This window comes from Hyperolius riggenbachi, chromosome 6, assembly GCF_040937935.1.
Source record: "Hyperolius riggenbachi isolate aHypRig1 chromosome 6, aHypRig1.pri, whole genome shotgun sequence".
Taxonomy (NCBI): domain Eukaryota; kingdom Metazoa; phylum Chordata; class Amphibia; order Anura; family Hyperoliidae; genus Hyperolius; species Hyperolius riggenbachi.
This window is the reverse complement of record NC_090651.1, coordinates 268905368-268923910: the sequence shown is the minus strand read 5'-3', so window position 1 is coordinate 268923910 and position 18543 is coordinate 268905368. Positions and strand designations below refer to the sequence as shown.

The 18543-nt window shown below is 42.6% G+C and overlaps 1 protein-coding gene across 1 annotated transcript in view; it reads left to right on the top strand.

Moving 5' to 3' along the window:
* Window positions 1–18543, top strand: part of ZBTB16 (zinc finger and BTB domain containing 16) — a 187351-nt gene that overhangs the window by 123618 nt on the left and 45190 nt on the right. Inside the window, exon 4 of the mRNA XM_068242792.1 lies at window positions 12754–12840. Within this exon, the coding sequence (XP_068098893.1) occupies window positions 12754–12840 (87 nt within the window). The remainder of the gene's footprint in view (window positions 1–12753; window positions 12841–18543) is intronic.

Below are 18543 nucleotides of genomic sequence, written 5' to 3'. Positions count from 1 at the left end.
GAATAATCAGAGAACTTGTTTATTGCCCTGTCTCCTTCCTTGTTTAACCTCTATTGTGTTTTTTGTTTTGCCTACTACACTTTCTATTTTTTTTTATTTGTTTTAGCCCTATTTAAACCCTCAGATCAGGTTTAGGAAACTGAACTGCGGGTCCTAGTTATTGTTAATCTTGCATTGTGGTAAAAATTGCAGATCAGCACTAGTAAACCCGGATGCTTACTGTGACATTCAGTCTTCATCTGTAGATTACAGAAGAGATAAGGGGATGTCCTGTGTGCGGATGATCACAATGTCACAAGACTGTTGGTTTCCTACAGGCAATGCAGAATAGTGAATAGTCCTAACCAACAGGTAGCTATAGTGCAGTTCTCTGTCCTCTGCTAGCAGCAAAAGCATGGCAAATAATTTACAATCCATTTTTTATTTTTATTTTTTATTTTTTTTTGTCAGTATGACTGTTACTGGTGTCAATTTTAGCTTTTGTGTTCCATTTAGTGTGGAATCTAACTCCTCTGAAAGTTTGCTTCAGTAAGTACAGTGTCTCATAAAAGTGAGTACACCGCTCACATTTTTGAAAATATTTAATTATCCTCTTTACTCCTTATCAGTATAAATAGGGCATCCTCCATATAACTCTCAATACAGTTGTCCTTTAAAGCAAGGGCTGAACTCAGAACTTCCTCTCTGCAACAGCATAATATCCTTTACAGAAAAAAAATTCTTTGTTAAAGCCGATACAAATCCTGCAATAAATCTGCAGTGTTTCTACTTCCTGCTTTCTTGAAAGCAGACATTGGGTTAACATCCTGTATTTGCAAAATAGCTGCTTTGCCGAAGTAGTCAGCTGACACTGCTGAGAGATCTGATTACAGTTGTGATTAGTCCCAGATGAGGGGGAATTGGACATGATAAACTCTAAATACATACAGGGTGCATTTCATGGTTTTCCTTCTGCCCTGTGCAAGAGTTCAGGTCCATTTTAAGAGGGGATTATAGAAAGGTGAGACCACACCTAGATGTGTCCCTTGAAACTGAGCAGGTGATTTATTCTTGGCTGAGCAAGTGCTTTATTCTTGGCTTTCCATTAATCTCTAGAATGTTCTCACAGGTTGTGTCTTATGATCCAAAAACCACCAAACTTCTTTCGTCTCATTTTCTCAGCAGACATTGCCTCCATTTTCTATCCATCTCACCTTCTTCTGCCTGCATTATTTTTCAGACAGGAGGTTTTGTCTGCCCCTGTGCTATTCTTGTGCTGCTACCTTGCCAGGCTGGCTCAGCAGAGCATGGCAGTGAAGGAGTTAACTCACCCATAGTCCTAGGTATGGCAAAAGCATCTCCGCTACTAATGTTTATCGCATGCCCAACAGGCAGCTAGGTTTAAAGCTCTGCGTTGTTGCTAAGTAGCAGCTCTTCTCCCCCCGTCTTTTCCACCCTCCCGTACTGTAATGGGCTTATTTTGTATTCCATACAGCTCTGGGTCTTATTTTTGTATGCAAGACAAAGTGTTTTGATGGCGGATGGAAGCAGCCTGTGTCTAGAGGCTGTTAGGAGTTTTTATGCTATGTACAGTACACACTGTGCTTTTGGAGTAGAACACAGTCTGTTCAGTCCTGTATTGTTTCTCCTCCTTACACTGAGAACATCCAGCAGTTAGGACTGCTCTGTCCTGAAATGGTACAATGCTTTCGTCTTGTTTACAGCCAATGATGCAGCTTCTTTACATACATTTCCTGCATATTGGACATTTTGTCATTTGAATTTGTACAGGAAAACTTAGATGATGGATATTTCATAGAAAATGCATATAGAGAAATAAAACATACAGCCATTACTTTCAGATGGTGACATTCAAGCATCTGCATTTGATGTTGTGATAATGGGCACTGATAATGGAGGCATTCATTTTTTTTAAAGCGTATAAGTCATGGGTTAATATTACTCATCACATTATGGTGCGTCTCTCATTCCAAGCGATTGAGATTCAGACCAGTCATGACAGAAGCTGAAAACCATTGTTGTAAAAGCTCAGTTATTCATCTTTTTAAGGGGAAATTCTACTTTTTTGTTAAACAGCTTTCATGAACCAAGATTGGTGCTGCACAGGTCCCTTTTGTAAGTTATTGTTGTTATAAAGCAGTGATGGCTGTGACAAAACTACAAATCCCATCATGCCTCTGCCTCCCCGAGTTCTACTTAGAGCTGTCAGAGTACTGCAATGCGTCATGGGACTTGTAGTTCCACCACAGCTGGAGTGCCAAGGCTAGCCATCACTGTTATAAAGCATCTTCCTATTTCCATCTCCAGCCAGATAAGCATTCCCAGAAGCAGTGGCGTAGCTAAGGAGCTGTGGGCCCCGATGCTAGTTTTACAGTGGGCCCCCCAAGCACTCTATACATAACAATTGATACGACGCACCAAAACATGCCAATGGCAACTGCAGTTTTAGAGGTGGAAGAAGGGGCTGGGAAACAGTTTAATGATTACCACCATTCAAAGTATCTATAGAAGTGATTATTATGAGCACAGGACCAATAAAGAGCTAATACTGTAGTTGAGGGAGGGCCCTTCGGGGCCCCTCTGGCCCAAGGGCCATGATGCGGTCGCAACCCCTATTGCTATGCCACTGCCCAGAAGTAACCCGAAAGCCTATACTGCTCTTGTTTGCAACCTTAAAGTAATCCTTAAAGCAAACCTGCACTGAAAAATAAGTCAAAATAAACATATGCACATGATACTTATCACCCTTGTAGTCTACTCATCAATCTTTCTCCTCTCCTGTGTCCTACTTGTCCACTGAGATCAACGGAATTATCTGTTCTCCATATTGAAAATGGCCATTACCCCATAACCGCTTCCTGGTCAGCACACGGTTAAACTGTAATATTACCCACTTGAGCCATAGGGAAACATGGACATTACCTTGCTCATCCGTTGTCCTTTCATTTATAACTGACAGCAACGGATGTTTCAGTTCTGACAATGTCAGAACTGGAAAGAATCGTAGTAAGAGGAAAATGGGAGCTTCTGAGATGAACTGACGGGAGGTAAATATGTAATATTCATTTGCAGGTACACCATATTTTAAATTTTTACTCAGTTCAGGTTCACTTTTAACGATACAATCCCGCAGACAATCGGTTCTGCTTACTAACTCGCAAATACTCTCTAACCTATTCAATCAGAGTAATGTAATTGATCTGTGTTTTGGCTCAATCCCATCAATGTGATCAGATTGGTTAGCGGGTTACAGGCCATTAATGCCCATGACCAATTGTTTCCGATCAATAGCTGTGGTGATTGATCGTCCTTGGGATTGTATCATTAATGGCTACCTTTAGCACCAGTACTTTAGTGGTGCAATCTCCTAAACAATGGACCATAGGATTGAAAGCTGTTACTATTCTCCATACAGCTACTGACCAGTCAGTTGCTGCAGAGATTAAATTGCGGACTGAGGGTTTTGTCGGGTGAAAGAGACCAAGTGAAGAGGGGGATCCGCATCCCAGAAAGAAGATGCTGAAAATAAGTGTTTTTTAAATTTGGATGGAAACCTGCTTTACTTAACTGGAGGAAGTGGGGTGTGCGGACAGGGCTACTGTTGAGGCATTAAAAGGAAGGGGGCACTTTGTTGGAGGAGGAGCAGAAGGTGATTTGTATGGTCCAAAAATAATGGTGTGCTTAGCCAATAAACATCCTGCTTACTTACCTTTGTTGGCATATAATTAGGGAAAGTATAGGTAGTGTTAAAGGGTACCTGAACAAAGTATAAACATACACAATGGCCTTACCTGGGGCTCTTTCTATGTTCCCAAAACTCAGTGGCCCCTCAGCTTTGCCAGCCTTCCCTTCTGTCTTAGTGCTATGCCTGTGGTTCAAAGCTCAGTCTGACCCCTCTTCAAGCCCCTTTCCATCAGGCTCCCAACAGACGGTGCACAGCAGCTCCAGTCGGGACTGTTCTGCACAAGGATAGTTTGGAGGTCCACTCCATACCTTCACCACATTTATGTAGTGTCTATCTTATTCCAGGCGTTTTAGATACAAACCAGTCCTGACTGAATTGTATCATTAGTGGCCCCCTTTAGCAGGAATAATACTTTATGTATCCATGTTTCTTATGTTGCTTTGGGTAAGCTTTAGCAGTGGTTCTCACCAAAGAAAAGATTTTATTTGTTGCAGTTTGTCTGTGTTGAAGAGGGGATCGCAGTCCCAAGACAGAACGGTAAAATCTTTCATATGGGGCCAGAGACCACAGTCATGGTAACTGCCTTCTGTTTTCATAACACAGGAAGTGAGGCCATTCTGTTTTTGTGTATTTTTTTTTTCATCAGCAACTTCTAAAGGAAGATGCAAGTGAGACAGATGCAAGTAAATAAGCGTCACTATATTCAGCTATAGGGAATTTCCCCTTTCGTTTTAGAATGTCTATAACCTTAGGGTAGTACAACGGCCTTTTTGTAATGCAATGCTACTGAAAACTATCCTTTAGGTTGCAGCCATCAGTGAATTTGCAAAACTACCAATAAGCTGAAGTTGCTCTGATTTGCAACCATGGCAGCCACACTCTGGAGTACAGCACACCCAGAAACTCCTACTTTACTGTATTAGTTGTTACACAGAGTGGAAGCCATTATTACTCATTTTTGACACATGGACTGGCAGCACACCCCAACCCCACCATCTGCCAATTAACACTGCAAATGATGTGTGTGTAAAGCACCATTATTCCAAACAAGCTAATCTAATGGCCCATACACACGGGCTACAACTGTCGCTGCATCCACGTGGCACGCGCGTGTTGCGGCGACAGGTCGCCCGTGTGTGACGCGCACGCCCCGAACCATCGCTACCTAGAGCTGTCTCCGGGCGATTGACTTGGTCAATCGCCTGCAACAGCTGTCGACGCAACTGTTGCTAGTCCGCCGTGTGTATGCGGACTAGCGACAGCAACTCCATACACAATGTATGGAGCTTCCGGCAGGGGGGAGGAACCTTCGGCGACAGCTTCCGCCGCATCTCTGTCCCTCTGTGCGCTGTGTGTACGGCTGTTGCACAGAGGGACCTGGCGACGAGCTGTCACTGGTTTTTTTTTTTTTTCCCCTGGTGTCTTGCTACATTTGTGCCTCGTGAGTACGAGGCTTAATGGTCACTATTATTCCTTGTAATCTATAGGCCTAAATTGAATAGGTGGTTGTTTCTTCCTCTAACCATCTTACATCAATGGTCAGATTTCATGCATTGTTGAAAATGGTTGTCTTTTGTAGCCAACGTCGTGTAATGAGTTTGATATTATCAGATGGAAATACCAGCGTGCACAGGAGACCCAACGCTGGAGCAGGGACTGTAATTACTACATAGCGCCACTGCACTACTCTGTAATGTGGGAGGTTGTTGCAATTATAAAATTGCCAATATTCAATACTAACTCTGATAAACTCTGATAAAAAGTTGAAGATCCGTATATATTCTGCTGTTTTGAATGGGGGGGAAAAAAGAGTGGTCTGCCATCCTGACAGCCACCAAGCATTTGATAAGACAAATAACATATTTATATTGCGCTTTTCTCCTGGCGGACTCAAAAAGCTTGAGCTGCAGCCACTAGGGTGCGCTCTATAGTCAGTAGCAGTGTTAGGGAGGCTTGCCAAAAGGCCTCCTTGCTGAAAAGGTGCAGCCTTACTGAACAGGAAGAGTTGAGATTTGAACCCAGATCTCCTGTGTCAGAGGCAGAGCCCTTAACCAGTACACTATCCAGCCACATTGACACCAGAGCCTCGTCTTTCTGCCACAAGCTTTCCTGAATCACCTGTTTAGCATAATGACTGATTTGCTTTAATCACAAATGACTTGCCCGTGTATGGTGGTGCACACATTGTTAATGAAGAAAAGAACCCCCTTTTTTTTAATAGTCAGTATAATAACAGGTTTTATTCCTGTAACAAAAATATGCAGATCCCTATGCGAATTTATACAAGTGTGCGCTTTATTGCTATTCTCACTTGATTCCTCTTCACGCCATAGCTTATCCGATGTGCTGATAGCACATGCCTCGCCGCAGCTGTGGCACTTGAGGAGTTAACTCGCGGCACCTCTAAAACGGGCTCCACACAGGGATGTGTATTATTTGGGGGGTGCAGCAAATATCCAGGGAGGGGTAAACGAGTTCTGTCTGAAACCCCAAAGAACAAGATAAATTTAAAATTGTAATTGGCTGACTTCCACAGGCTTGCGGCTCTTTTAATGAGTCATAATAACTTCATTTAAAGCCAGCTGAGCAGAAAATAGATTGGAAAGAAGCCGGGGGCCATTATGGATTTCTCTGTGTGTGTGTTTGACAGCTCCTCTTGTAGACAGTCGTGCAAGGGAGGCATATTTATTAAAGCTTGAGGACTTGAATGTAGGTGCGATTCACTAAATCTAGCATTCATAGATTAAGTCTAGACCTAGTATTGGCCAGTGACTGGTTTTATGGTAAAGTAGGTGTCATATACATACAGCCTACGGTGGTGTTACGGATTGCCTGATCTTTATATGCATTTCATAGAATGTGACTAATGCACTCCGTTAGTGAATCTGATGTTTCGGAGGAATGCAGTATTGTGGCAATTGATCGCTAGCAGCAGTACCGTTTTAACGAGTCATTATCTGTTCTTCCCAGCATTTTCAATTTCCTCATCTTGCATATAAAACAAACTACATCCACAGTGCTGGCCACAAAATACAGCTGTATTTATGAAAGTGTTCTTCTGTCTTGGACTTGTGGGCAAGTGTTTAGAGTGGTGGATCCTCGGATACCCCATTCATGTCCACCACACCATAGAGCTGCATTATAGCACCACCTGGGTGTTGAAGTAGTGTTGGCCTCAAATTATATGAAATGTCAGACAATATTTCAATAACCTGCTAGAGCTTTATAGACATGAAATCTAACTGTACGTTTCCACCCACCCACGTGCCTGGTGATGATCACTTCTCCACCAACCAGTCAAGAGAAGGAAATGTCGAAATAGTAGTCCTTCCTGTTGTCTGGAGGAAAGTTCATAGATAACTTGGTGAATGGTCTCTGCTCAGTCTGGTTGATTGTGGTCAGATGGGGAAAGACTCATGACCTCCCAATCTGGAGAACACTGAAGAACATAAGTTATCCTGCAATCCAGCCCTAGATTTATTTAAATAAATAAACCATTACAATTGGGAGTTTGGCAATTGCAGCTATCTGCAACTAAAGTTCTTCATGAGGATCCATGCACAACTTTAGCAACACAAGTGCTAATGCACCAAACTTTTAAGACTACCATACAAGTGGACCTTCATGTATTCACTATGAAGAGGAGACGTGGCACTCCTCACGTTCACCACCTGTTGGGAGTTGTTCCCGCCAATTACCATCTTCTCTAAACTTGTTCACCATGGTGAGGGGAAGGCACATGAGTATGGTAAGAGAGACACAGTAGTGTCCTGGTATATTGTGGGGTGTGCCAGTAGATCTCTAAGCCTTTTTCACACCAGGACCATTACCCAGAACAATTGTCAGTTAACAAAACTGACCTGAAGACTGGACTCATGCTTTCTTATAGCCTCATTTGCTTCTCTCTTCCCGACTTCTAGGTTTGTCTGTTGCATTTCTGCACACAAGGTCAACCTGCACATTTTTTTACAGATGGGATGTTTTACCAATCACTCAGTAGACCATCACACATCTTCTCCCAAGTGCAAAGGAATTATTTGACTGCTTTCTGGAGCAACATATTGTATCTGTACTATTTGGATTTTCTACCTTATCAGCTGGTCCCAGCCCAATGCTCCAGTTTTGAAGAGGTTTTGTCAACAACCAGGGAACTGCCCTTTAATAGCTTTTTCAGCATCCCCTCTGAATATTACGTCTTAAAAGAATAAAAATGTGAATGTTTAACAGCTGATGAGTTGACGAGCGTAGCCCTATATTACATAGCATATGAGCTTTACATCTCCTCTATTTACTACATGCTTTGCAGGGATAGCAAATAAGACATTCAGGATGTTTGCTGATGTCACCAGTCAATGGGGTTTGCCAATGACTGATGTCATGTTGAAGATAACCTGTTAGCAGAAAGAACACACATTGCTTGCCCCAGTATATCCATTATGACCTCCCTCTGTCTAGCTAGCTGGCATGGTGTGACTGTTGGGCACAGTTTGTACCAGGTCACTGGCTCCTGTCCCAGCAATAAATCTCCTTGTTAGTAAATTTAGAGTCTCCAGTGACACAGAGCATCGTAAGGCTCACTCTCAAATAGCGAATGCTTGGCAGGACACTTCAATTCAGCCTGCGATGTGCTGCAGAAACAGAGCCAACATACTTAACCAGTTCTTCGACAAATATTTTTGTATGGGACAAAATTTTTGTATGGGAGAGGCTACAAAAAAATTACACTTTTTTTTTTTTTTTTTTTTTTTTTTTTTTTTTTTAGTGCTTCATTTTATTCCATAGTTTAGACTCTTGTTTGGTTGTTTTTTGTTTTCCTATAGCTGGCAGGTACTTTTGAACTGAACAAACTGGTAGAGGCTTAGAATTCCATCTAGTGTAGTATGTAGATTTATGCAAATCGCATGCGGCTTGGAGATGGACCAGTCATATTCAGCAGAATGTGCAATTGATTAGCCCAAATCCCGGCTGCACAAAATGTACATTCAATTTGCATGAAAGTTGGAAGGAATATCTCATTGACCATCTCTAGAGATTAGTTAGATGCCTCACAGAACATATAATGGCGAGCTTAATGACATTCAGTGCCTAGAGGCATGAAGCTGTAGAGTAGTGGAAGAAGGTGTGCTTTACTATTGCAACTTTGTTGTAATAACAGTTTAGAAGCTGAGGGTTACATTCTTATAAGTGCTCCTTTGTGGACTTCACATAAGACCGAATGAATACCAGTATAGTTGCCTTCAGTTAAACACTTTATAGGTAGTGTGTGTGCCTGTGCTCCAGTACCAACGACCAATGGAGGTTGCTTCCGTGTCTTAGGCCTCTTGCACACTGCAAGCGATTCCGATTCAGATTCCGCTTTTTAATCAGTTTTTACATCCGATTCAGATTCCGATTTGCAGTTTGCTCCCTGCACACTGCAAATCGGAATCTGAATCGGATGTAAAAACTGATTAAAAAGCGGAATCTGAATCGGAATCACTTTCAGTGTGCAAGAGGCCTTAGACATACTGTTCATGTGGATTAGTCCTGCTATGAGCCAGGGCTGGAAAACACTAGATTAACATGACTAAAAACAAAAACCTACCTCAAATTGATTAATTGCCAATTAGGCAGCAAAAATTTGCATTCCTTGCCTTGATCAAACATTTTGGGTTGGCACATTTGCCAAGTGGTCAACATAGCCACCTTGCAGTACTAGCGTTCCAGCTTATAATTAGTCAAAACACATTCTGTATTGGGCTTCTATGTTTCCCTGTGTTTGTAGGAGTTTTCTCTGGGTGCTCTTGCTTTCGCCCACAACTCAAAAACCCATGGGTAAGGAAACCCTGTTTTCATGGGTAAGGAAACCCTGTTTTCATGGGTAAGGAAACCCTGTTTTCATGGGTAAGGAAACCCTGTTTTCATGGGTAAGGAAACCCTGTTTTCATGGGTAAGGAAACCCTGTTTTCATGGGTAAGGAAACCCTGTTTTCATGGGTAAGGAAACCCTGTTTTCGTAACTTGGCTCTAGAAAGCAGTTAGGTCAGTAGACTGTGTGCCCTAATTAACTGTGCAGTTATTTATGACTAGGGATGATCAGTTAGATGCAAATATTTCTGAGTTCATGTAGATTTATGTAAATGTTTTTATGCAAATATATGAAGCTTGAGAATGGACCAATCAGTTTAAACCTGGGTGGGACTTGACTCGTCCATTTTCAAGCTGCGTATAGTTTCATAAAAATTTACATAATTCTGCGTGAACTCGGAAATATTTGCATTTAGTTGATCATCCCCATTTATGACCTCTAGAGTTTATTTGCTGACCACAAATCTGGGCTTAAAGAGAACCCGAGGTGGCTTCCTAAGAATGAAATCCGCACACAGAGGCTGGGTCTGCCTATACTGCCCAGCCTCCGTTGCTATCTCAATCCCCCCTAAGTTCCCCCTGCGCTCTGCTATCCCCCATAAATCACAGCCGCGCTGTTGACACGCAGCGTGTCTCAGCGGGCTGTGTTTACCTCTGTAGTGTCACTCTGCGTGCTCCCCCGCCTCCTGCATAGCTCCGGTCCTCGCCCACTTCCCTTCCCTCCCCGCTGATTGGAGGGAAGGGACGCGGGCGGGATCTGGAGCTATGCAGGAGGCGGGGGGAGTGGCAAGAGTGACACTACAGCAGTAAACACAGCTTGCTGCGTGTCGACAGCGTGGCTGTGATTTATGAGGGCATAGCAGATCGCAGGGGGAACTTAAGGGCGATTGAGATAGCAACAGAGGTTGGGCAATATAGGCAGACCCAGCCTCTGTGTGCGGATTTCAATCTTAGGAAGCCACCTCGGGTTCTCTTTAAGCCTGGTAAACATCCAGTCTTAAGTGAACAGATTGTGTAAGTAAGCTCTCATACACCTGGAAGTGGTAAAATTGGCCAAAGTATTCCAAATCTATTGGTCTTCTAACTACATGGAAGTGGTAAAATTGGACAATCAAAATTGGATGTGTGTATGCACCTTTACACTTTATAGTTCACCAGAAGCAGGTGGGAAAGAGTCCCACTAAATCATGTAGCAGAGACAGATGGTATCTACTGTAATACTGGGATTCTGGTAAATGTAGTCTGGCATCTATTCATTCTGCTGGACCACCCAGCAACTGAATCCAGAGAGGAGAGTAACTCATTTTGTACTGATGTTCCAAACACATTTAGCCCATACAAAGGCATGAAAGGTATTCTGTCCAGCTCTTTGCTTCTATAATCTGTCTATATATTTACGTATCCTGATTGCTATTAGAATTTTATTTGTTCTGAAATCCAGACCAAGTTTCCAGCACTGGATTACAGTTCCCCTTTTCCCTCACAGTCTACAGTAACCTGTTTGCCTAAATGTAAACTTCACATACTGATCCCTGGGATGTACTTGGATCAGGGCATCAGTGGGCATGGAACAGCTCTCCTAGGTACTTGTGTCTGAGCATAACAAGTGAAACAAAAATAGAAAAAAAAAATAGTAAAAAAAAAACCTCAATGATGGCAAGTACGGAGAGTCGGCTATGTTCCAATTAGATTAGGTAAGCTCTTCCAAACAAACATGTTGTCCCTTTCTGCAACTAGCCATTCAAAAGGGGGGAAAAGTAAAAAATAAAAAAATAACCTTGAAACTATTTCTGTATCCACTCATTCGCTGTTCTAGTGGAGAGCGTTTTTTTTTCTTTATCCTCCTTGCTTTGTTGACAATAATATAAAAAGAGGCACAGGGAACACTCCGTACTAGCTATTTGAATTTGGCAGGCAGGGGCTGTTCCTGTACTGATAAGGAGTACTGTAAATAAGACTGTACAAAGAGGCTGCCATAAAGCAAGCTCTGTCTGTACTTATTGTTCTCTCTCCCCCTCTAGTGTGTGTGTGTGTGTGTGTGTGTGTGTGTGTGTGTTGTGTTTTTTTTTTTTTTTTGGTTTTTTTTTGTAATGTTTTTGTGCATTATTTATTTAATTTTTTTTTTTTCGGAAGACTGTTTTGGAACACAATGTTCTTCCTAGTCAGACTGAACATGCAGATCGTGTTAGCGAATTGCTGGCGTGTTTATTTTTGAAAGCCGCAGGAATTTTTATGACACATGTATTAAAAACTCAGTTTATGACTATTATTATCCCCTTATTTATTTTTTTCCAAAAGTCAGAGGATTATGATTTTTTCCCCCCTTTCCTTCAAATATACTTTTCTGCAAATTATCTTTTATTAATAAAGTGCTGTTGACCTAAGAATCGTTTTTTTTTTTTTGTTTTTGTTTTTTTTTTTTTGGGGGGGGGGGGGGATGTGTAGTTTGACAGGGTGGTGGAGCTGCTTCTGCTATAATTTTGTTTCAGATCTGCTTATGGGCAGGAGGTTTTTTTTTTCTTGTTTTTTTTTTCACTTTAAATTGTGCCTGGTTAATATATAATTAGAGATAGATATATAGATATATGGTCAATGAAATGTCAATACCCCTCCCTGTCATGCAATAGGAATTGGGCGAATCGCATTCACTTCCTGTTTATTTTGATTGGTTCAGTTTCAGGCTGAATACAATTTGCAGACAGAATTATTTGCATCTGATTGAGTTCTGATTATACACTATCTACCTATTTGTACACACACCCCTACCTGCTTACAGCTCAAGAGGAAAGGGGGCTAGCAGCCTATCACATAACTCAGTCCATCCACTAGTATATGCTCCTGCTGCACTCTCCAGCCACTAGATGGTGCAACTTCATACACTTTAGCTTTGTTGTGTATAAACCCGCTATCAACCTAATGGCGAAGTGGTACACAGGCCTGAGAGGCTATCTGAAGCATTTAAGTAATGTAAGACTACAAATCTTGTATAGAAGGCATCTATGCTATTTTATGCATGTTTTGCAATTGCAAGAAGAGTGGAGATTATTTTTTTAGGAGTCTACATTGGTGTCCTTTATTAGCGATCACTCTTTGTATGCCCTTACTGTTTGTATATTGTTTGTTTTATGTTTTATGTTCTTACTTGCTCATAATTAATCCACTGTGTATTCTATAATTTTGACATATTCCGATAACCTAATTTTTTTTAATTCTTTTTACTAGCTGGAGCCAAAGCATTTGTGTGTGAGCAGTGTGGGGCGCAGTTCTCTAAGGAAGATGCCTATGATGCTCACCGACGGACGCACAATGGTTTGTACCATTTTATTATTGGTTCTACTCCCGTTTTTGTTGCTTGGCCAGAATGGAAATAGAAGGCAACCTACCAGTTTCCCGGATGTTTTTTTAAAAAAAAAATGAAATGATTGAAAAGTTGTATGACAAATGATCAGTGTAGATAATGGTAGGCATTTAAAGAGACTCCGTAACAAAAATTGCATCCTGTTTTTTATCATCCTACAAGTTCCAAAAGCTATTCTAATGTGTTCTGGCTTACTGCAGCACGTTCTACTATCACCATCTCTGTAATAAATCAACTTATCTCTCTCTTGTCAGACTTGTCAGCCTGTGTCTGGATGGCTGCCAAGTTCTTCAGTGTTGTGGTTCTGTGATGCATCTCCCCCCTCCAGGCCCCTCTCTGCACACTGCCTGTGTATTATTTAGATTAGGGCAGCTTCTCTCGTCTCTCTTATCTTTTACAAGCTGGATAAATCCTCCTCTGAGCTGGCTGGGCTTTCACATACTGAGGAAATACATACAGGCAGAGCTGTCTGCACTCTGCAGTAAGAAACAGCCTGACACTTCAGTGGAAGATAGCTGCAGGGGGGAAGAAACACACAAATGATCTCTTGAGATTCAAAAGGAAGGCTGTATACAGCCTGCTTGTGTATGGATGTATTTTCTATGTGTGGACATACTGTACATCAACCTACTTCCTGTTTTGGTGGCCATTTTGTTTGTTTATAAACAAACTTTTTAAAACTGTTTTTAACCACTTTTAATGCGGCGAGGAGCGGCAAAATTGTGACAGAGGGTAATAGGAGATGTCCCCTAACGCACTGGTATGTTTACTTTTGTGCGATTTTAACAATACAGATTCTCTTTAAGGTCTGAAAACATGAATTTCAAAACCTAATCTGGGTGTAAGAGGGGGGGATTCAACAACCTTTTTTTTCTGGTGGCTATAGTAGACCGTTCCCTAAAAGAACAAAATATGGATTGCCACCCTCATCTCCGATAATACCTCAATGTTTATCCAGGGATATGTGAAAAAAATATATTGTGTACCTTTTATAAGGCAAATGGGTCCACACTCAGTCTTTAAGGCTAGGTTCACAATAGGAGCTGCATTGTGTTCCCTATAAAACAGGAAGGCAAAGGAACCGCCACCACACGTTATGGGACCTTTTGCGTTGCATACAGTCAATGAAAAGTATGCTTCACCACCACTGCTAACGCACACATCATGCGGTAGCTCAGTGCATGCACTGCGTTGGGATACTGTTGTGTGTTGGAATGCATTGCATCGGATGCACTCTGAACATCACGTAGACTTACTATTGCATTGCGACTTTCTGGGTTAAGATGCCTCCATAAAGTTGCACTACAGTGACCGGGGCTATTTGTCTTCCTTTGAATCAACCTGGGCGTGTGAAAGTGCAAGAATGTTATTTTACCCTTCAAATGTCTGTCTTTTGTGTTAAAAAGTACCAATCTTGGCTCTTTACAAAGTGGAGACTTAGTGATGGAGCTGTAGGTACCAATCTTAAGGCCCATGTTAATAACTATGCGTTTTTTTTTTTTTTGCATTGATCGATTGTTTCCGCGATCTCATAACATGAGTACAGATGCGCAATTACGCGAACAAGGTTTGACTACAATCAGGGCGGATTGGATCTTTAAGGTCCCCAACAACTCCATGCGGAGTACCTCGATCGCTTGACTTCCCACTCGTGCCTTTCCTGTGACATCTGTACCCACCCGCATGAAGATTGATCGGGGAACGCTTGTCGTCGGGACATCACTGGGATCCATCTTCCTGGGTCGTCAGGTAAGTATTCAGCTTCATGCTGGGAATATACAGATCGATTCTGGTGCTCGATTCGGCGCCCGATCGTTTTTGCCCGCTCAACTCTCTTTTCTGCTCATTTTTCTTAGCTTTTTTTCAATTCACTTCATTGATAAATCGAGCGGCAAAACTATCGAACAGTGATCGGACATGCTGGAAATTATCCATCGAGACATCTTATCAGCTCAGAATCGAGCTGTGTATTCCCAGCAGAAGTACTTTACAAAGTGTAGACCATAACTTTTCTATACGTAGTCGTACTGCTGGAGCTGCTTGTTTGCAGTGCTTGCCTCTTTTGTTGCTGGACTTCATGTATGAGTTTGAGTCAGGTCTGTTGGCCTCTGTATGCCTGTGAATCGCCCCTTTTTTTTTTTTTTTTTTTTTTTTTAGAGAGATATGAAAAACACTTATTGAGCAATGGACATCACCATGCAAGGATTAATTTCGCAGTGCTTTTGAAGCATTTTTTTTCACTGTGTTTAAAATGGAGAGAATGTTTAATAAGGGCTTAACATACAGAACATTTAACTTGCTATCCCCAAATTCTTTAACCATTTTGTTACCGAGATACAAGATTAACCTCTTTGGCGGTAACCCCGAGCCACTGTCAGGGTGGGAGACCGCAGCTAAAAGCGGGAGCCCCGACCTGCACACAGGGTAGCCTCCATAGGTTCTATGCAGAGCAATGCGCACAGCGGGCGTTTCAACTTACCTCCCGGGGGATCCCGACATCGACCGCCATTCTTCTTCTCCTCGGAGGCTCTGCTTCCCCCTGGTGAGATCGCCGTCTGTCATCATGAAGAGAGCCGGCAATCTCACTATAGGGTTACAGTTCCACCCGGAGGACAGAGGTAAAATTGCAGCGTTGAAGCCCAGGGAGGTGAGCAAGTGCTGGGGCTGCTGCAGACTCTCTTGTGGTATGATTTTTTTCGTGCTTTTAGGGTCTAAAAACACAAGAGAAAATTGTACCGCTTTTAGACCCTAAAATCAGAAGGAATCCTACCGCCAGGGTGCTTAGAGGGAAATTCTGCTTGTTCTAAATTTGCATAAACAGATTGGTGCAACATGAATCCTACATTATAGAATCTCCCACCTTCTCATCTTGCTGCAGTGGCAATTTAGTTACATGAGGCAGAGATTGTTGCTTATTTTCAACACCTGGACAAATCCAGTGGCAGTAACTAGCCTATATATCTGAAGGTGCTTTCACACTAACTTGTTGTAAGAGACACTGTTATGCGCGCTGTAATGAGGTGCAAGTCAGTCTATATGAACAGTTCACACCTCATCAGTTTTCCATTGTTCCAGGAATTCCATTGTTAACCGCTTCCGGACCAGGTTGGTTGAAATCTAAGTCTTGCAGGTGGCTACGCTGCTTTGACAGGACATATGATTTCTCCTTCCCTGCCACTCATTCACGCCGATCTCGCCTCTCTGCACCCGCTGCAGTTCACTTACCCTGCCATCTATAAGGCAGCAGAGTTCTGTGAGCAGGTCAGTAGCCGCTTTCATTGGCTCCTGACCGCATGATCACTGTGAGCCAGTCGCATTGGCTTACATTGATAGACAGTCAGGAGCCAATGAAAGCGGCTCGTGACCGGCTCGCACAGCTCTGCCATCCTAGCGACAGCAGAGAGAGGTGCCTGCAACGATGGGAGAGCGTCGGGTATGTGCGGCAATTTGTTGGTAAGTGCCGTTTTCTGGTAGGGCCTGAGACTGCTGGTACGCAAAGGGTTACAATACAGAACATGCAGTAACATGCAGTCTCACACGTTGACACCCATGATGTTGGTCAATAAAGGTGCACATTGATCAGTTGATTCTTTGTGTGCATTACACTGCATGCCACCGCAAATTATTTTGGTTGCATTACATGCACATTATAACACAACACCCCAATATGAAACATGTTACTCCTATCAACAAGCTCTATAAGGCCACATTCACAGTGGCCATTGCTTCCCCAGTGACAGCAGGAATGCAACACAATTGCCAAGTACAGTGAAGCATACGGTTACTGTAAACTATGCTTCACTTGTCCTGCTAACACACACTTTTACCAGTAACACACTGCAGTGCATTACAATTAATCAACCCATTACACCGCAACACTTGCCATACTAAACATTACTAAACACAGTTGCATAGATGAAGCATTGTAGTGTAGTTAGCTGCGTTACATAGCGGCCGTTACACTGCGACGCACTACTGGGAAACGTGACCTTAGATGTACTGTGAAATTACCATTTTGTATGTACATTAAAAAAAAAAATCAAGCTGAAATAATGCTTTCAGTTCTATATACAGTACTGCATGACTAATGAAAAAATTGTTTTGTTACAAAAAACAAACCGAAAAACCCTTTTAATGTCATGGCTGCTCTTATTCCAGCAAAGGTTACATATGCAGCTTTGTCTTATGATTGCAAACTCGATGCCTTTCTGTGACTGTGACCTTGTAGTTCATCTTACCTCTGAAATGCCTGCAGGAAACATGAAGGGATCTGACAGGCCAGTGCCTGCTGCACATTTCCAGATACCTAAGGTGAAATCATCTCCGTACTGGTCACTGTGCAAATAGCGCACATGGGTTTTTTAGTCTACATCTTCTCTACACAAGAGACCTCGTAAAGAGTCCTGATTACTTTCACCAAAAAGAGGCAAACTAGACTCGGATGATCCAAGTACAGCAACACGTTTGATCACCTCCTCATAATCTGTCCAATTACTCAGTAATGATTAAAGTACTCCTGAACTGAGGGGTATGGTGGCTGCCATGTTTATTTCCTTTTAAACTAATACCAGTTTCCTGGCAGCCTGATCTCTTTAGCTGCAGCAGTGTTTGAATCACACACCTGAAACGAGCATGAAGCGAATAGTCAGACTTCAGTCAAAAACCTTATCTGCATGCTTGCTTCGGGTCTATGGCTAAGAGTATTAGATATAGGGGATCAGCGTTACAGCCAGGCAATCTGCATTGTTTAAAAGTAAGTAAATGTCTGCCTCCACACCCCTCTGTCCGGGCTGGAACCCACTACAGCGATAATTTTTCTTTTTCTTTTAGCGTTTAACCCTCCTGGCGATCTATTAAAAACTGGCTGGGGGCAGCGCAGCAGTTTTTTTTTAAAATCCTGTAGCAAGCCTGGGGCTCGCTACATGATACACGCTATGCAGCCGCATCCCCCCACCCTCTTTGATCGCCGGAGGCGATCAAGCCCGTCCGGAAGTCCTGTTCTGAACGGGCTTTCCATTAGCGCTTTCCCCGTCGCCATGGCGAAGCTCGGGATGACGTCACCGACGTCGTGACGTCAAAGGGAGTCCTGATCCACCCCTCAGCGCTGCCTGGCACTGGCGCGGCGGCGATCGCGGTGCAGTGCTAGCTGCGTGTACCAAACAAAAAATTATGCAAATCTGCCCAGCAGGGCCTGAGAAATCCTCCTGCGCGGCTTACCCCGAACTACGTCGGGGTTACCGGCAGGGAGGTTAAGGAGCGTGAGAAATCGCTAGCGATTTCCCTAAACGCTCTGACAATGTAAATGGATGGTGCAAATTCCACAGAAGCGCAGGACATGCAGCCTTTAGTTAGTGTTTGTGCTTCAATGTAAAGTATATAATCAGTGGCGTAATCGCTCAGCAAAATTTGCAAGGAGCGATTTTGCTAGCGTTTTTAAAGTTACTGTACACTGTAACAAAATTTAAAAATAATTGAAAGGACCATTCAGACTTTAAAACGCTAATCGCTACACAACCGCTGGCAAATTAAATACTTTCTAAAATCGCTCCCTAAAACGCTCATGAAATCGCTTACAAACTGCTCATAGAAAACGCTTGCAATTGCGATTATTGATAGTTTTGTAGTCAGTTCCAGGCCTCCAGGTGTGCTTTAAG